General features: G+C 61.9%; 1 protein-coding gene across 1 annotated transcript; it reads left to right on the top strand.

Annotated features, from left to right (window-relative positions):
• Window positions 1-668: 668 nt before the first annotated feature.
• LOC113979910 (fer-1-like protein 5) lies at window positions 669-1,264 on the top strand (the record flags this gene model as incomplete). The annotated part of the gene is made up of 2 exons (XM_027707189.1): window positions 669-938; window positions 1,021-1,264. Coding segments are annotated over exons 1-2 (502 nt in total), but the record flags the coding sequence as incomplete, so codon positions are not given.
• Between the last annotated feature and the right edge of the window lie 276 nt (window positions 1,265-1,540).

A 1,540-nucleotide genomic window follows, 5' to 3' on the forward strand; every position in this document is an offset into this window, starting at 1 on the left:
GGGGGGGGGAGGATACAGGGGGGAATAGACAGGGAGGGGAACGTGTGGGAACAGGGACAGGGACAAGGAGGAAGCAGGGAATAGGATGGGGACAACAGTGAAGCAGGGAGAGGGATGGGCACAGGGATTGGAACAGGGATAAAGGCAGGGTGGGCACAGTCTGGGATGGGACAGGGATAAAGGTGGGATGCGGATGAGGTCTGAGATGGAGACTGGGAGGGGAACAGGGACAGTGCTGAAGGTCCTGGGGATGGCGACATGGACAGGGGTGAAGGGGATGGAGATGAGACAGGGACAAGAACAGGGATGAAGATGAGGACAAGCACAGAGGGATGAAGGCAAGGACAGCTCGGGGCCGGCATGAGAACAGGGACAAGGACACAGACAGTGCTGGAGGTTCTGGGAATGGGATGGGGACAAGGACAGGGATGTGGACAGGGATGAAGGTGGGATGGGAACAGTATCTGAGATGGAGACTGGGACGGGGACAGGGACAAGGGACAGTGTTGAAGGTAGTGGGGATGAGATGAGGACAAGGACAGGATGGGGACAGGGGATGGAGACGGAACAGGGACAGGGACAGTGCTGAAGGTCCTGGGGATGGGCTGGGGACAAGAACAGGAATGGGACAGGGATAAAAGTGGGGTGGGAATGTGGTGTGAGATGGAGACTGGAGTTGGATGGGGATGGGGACAGGGACAAGCACCTTAACCCTCCCACTGGGCACAGATGCCCTTCGAGGGGCCCCCAGGGCACCCAAGGGTGACATCTCCCAGGTGTCCCTGCAGGTGCTGGCCTGGGGGCTGCGGGGGCTGCGTGGGGCTGTGAGGGAACCCAGGCTGGAGCTGCAGTGGGAGGACCAGACCCTGTGGACTCCTGTGATCAAGGATTTCGCCTCCAACCCCAATTTCCCCACCACCACCTTCCTGCTGACCCTGGTGAGTGGGGGGGGGCAGGGGATGACCCCCACCCATGAGTGCTGCTGTGACACCCTGGAGTGTCCCTGTGGCTCGTCCCCAGGCCCTGCCAGAGGAGGAGCAGTTGGTGCCCCCCATTCGGCTGCGGGTGTGGGACAGGAGGAATAGGAAGCTGGAGGTCCTGGTGGGACAGGGCTGCGTGCGGGGACTGGGCCAGTACCGCTGCAGGACCCCTGGCCTAGAGCAGTCCCCCCGCCAGGAGGAGCCCCCTGGCCCTGGAGACACTGGGACTGGCTCCTATACGGTTGTGTCCATGCCAGGTACTGCCCATCCCTGCCCCATACCTGGTACCACCTCTCCTGTTCCAAATACCCCCTCTCTCATCCCTGCCCACCCCAAGTGCCACCTGCCCTATGCCAGTTACCCCCTGTCCCATTTCTCCTCCCCTCTACCCCATCCCTGCCTCATCCCTGGTACCAGCTCTCCCATCCCAAATACCCCTTGCCCCCTCCCTGGTACTCCCTGTCCCATCCCAGGTAACCCCTGCCCCATCCCTGCCCCACCCTTGTTACCCTCTCTCCCACCCCTGCTCCATCCCTGCCTCATCACTGCCCCATCCCAGG

The sequence above is a fragment of the Neopelma chrysocephalum genome, unplaced genomic scaffold, assembly GCF_003984885.1.
Source record: "Neopelma chrysocephalum unplaced genomic scaffold, ASM398488v2 Primary Assembly neopelma1_90423, whole genome shotgun sequence".
NCBI lineage: Eukaryota > Metazoa > Chordata > Aves > Passeriformes > Pipridae > Neopelma > Neopelma chrysocephalum.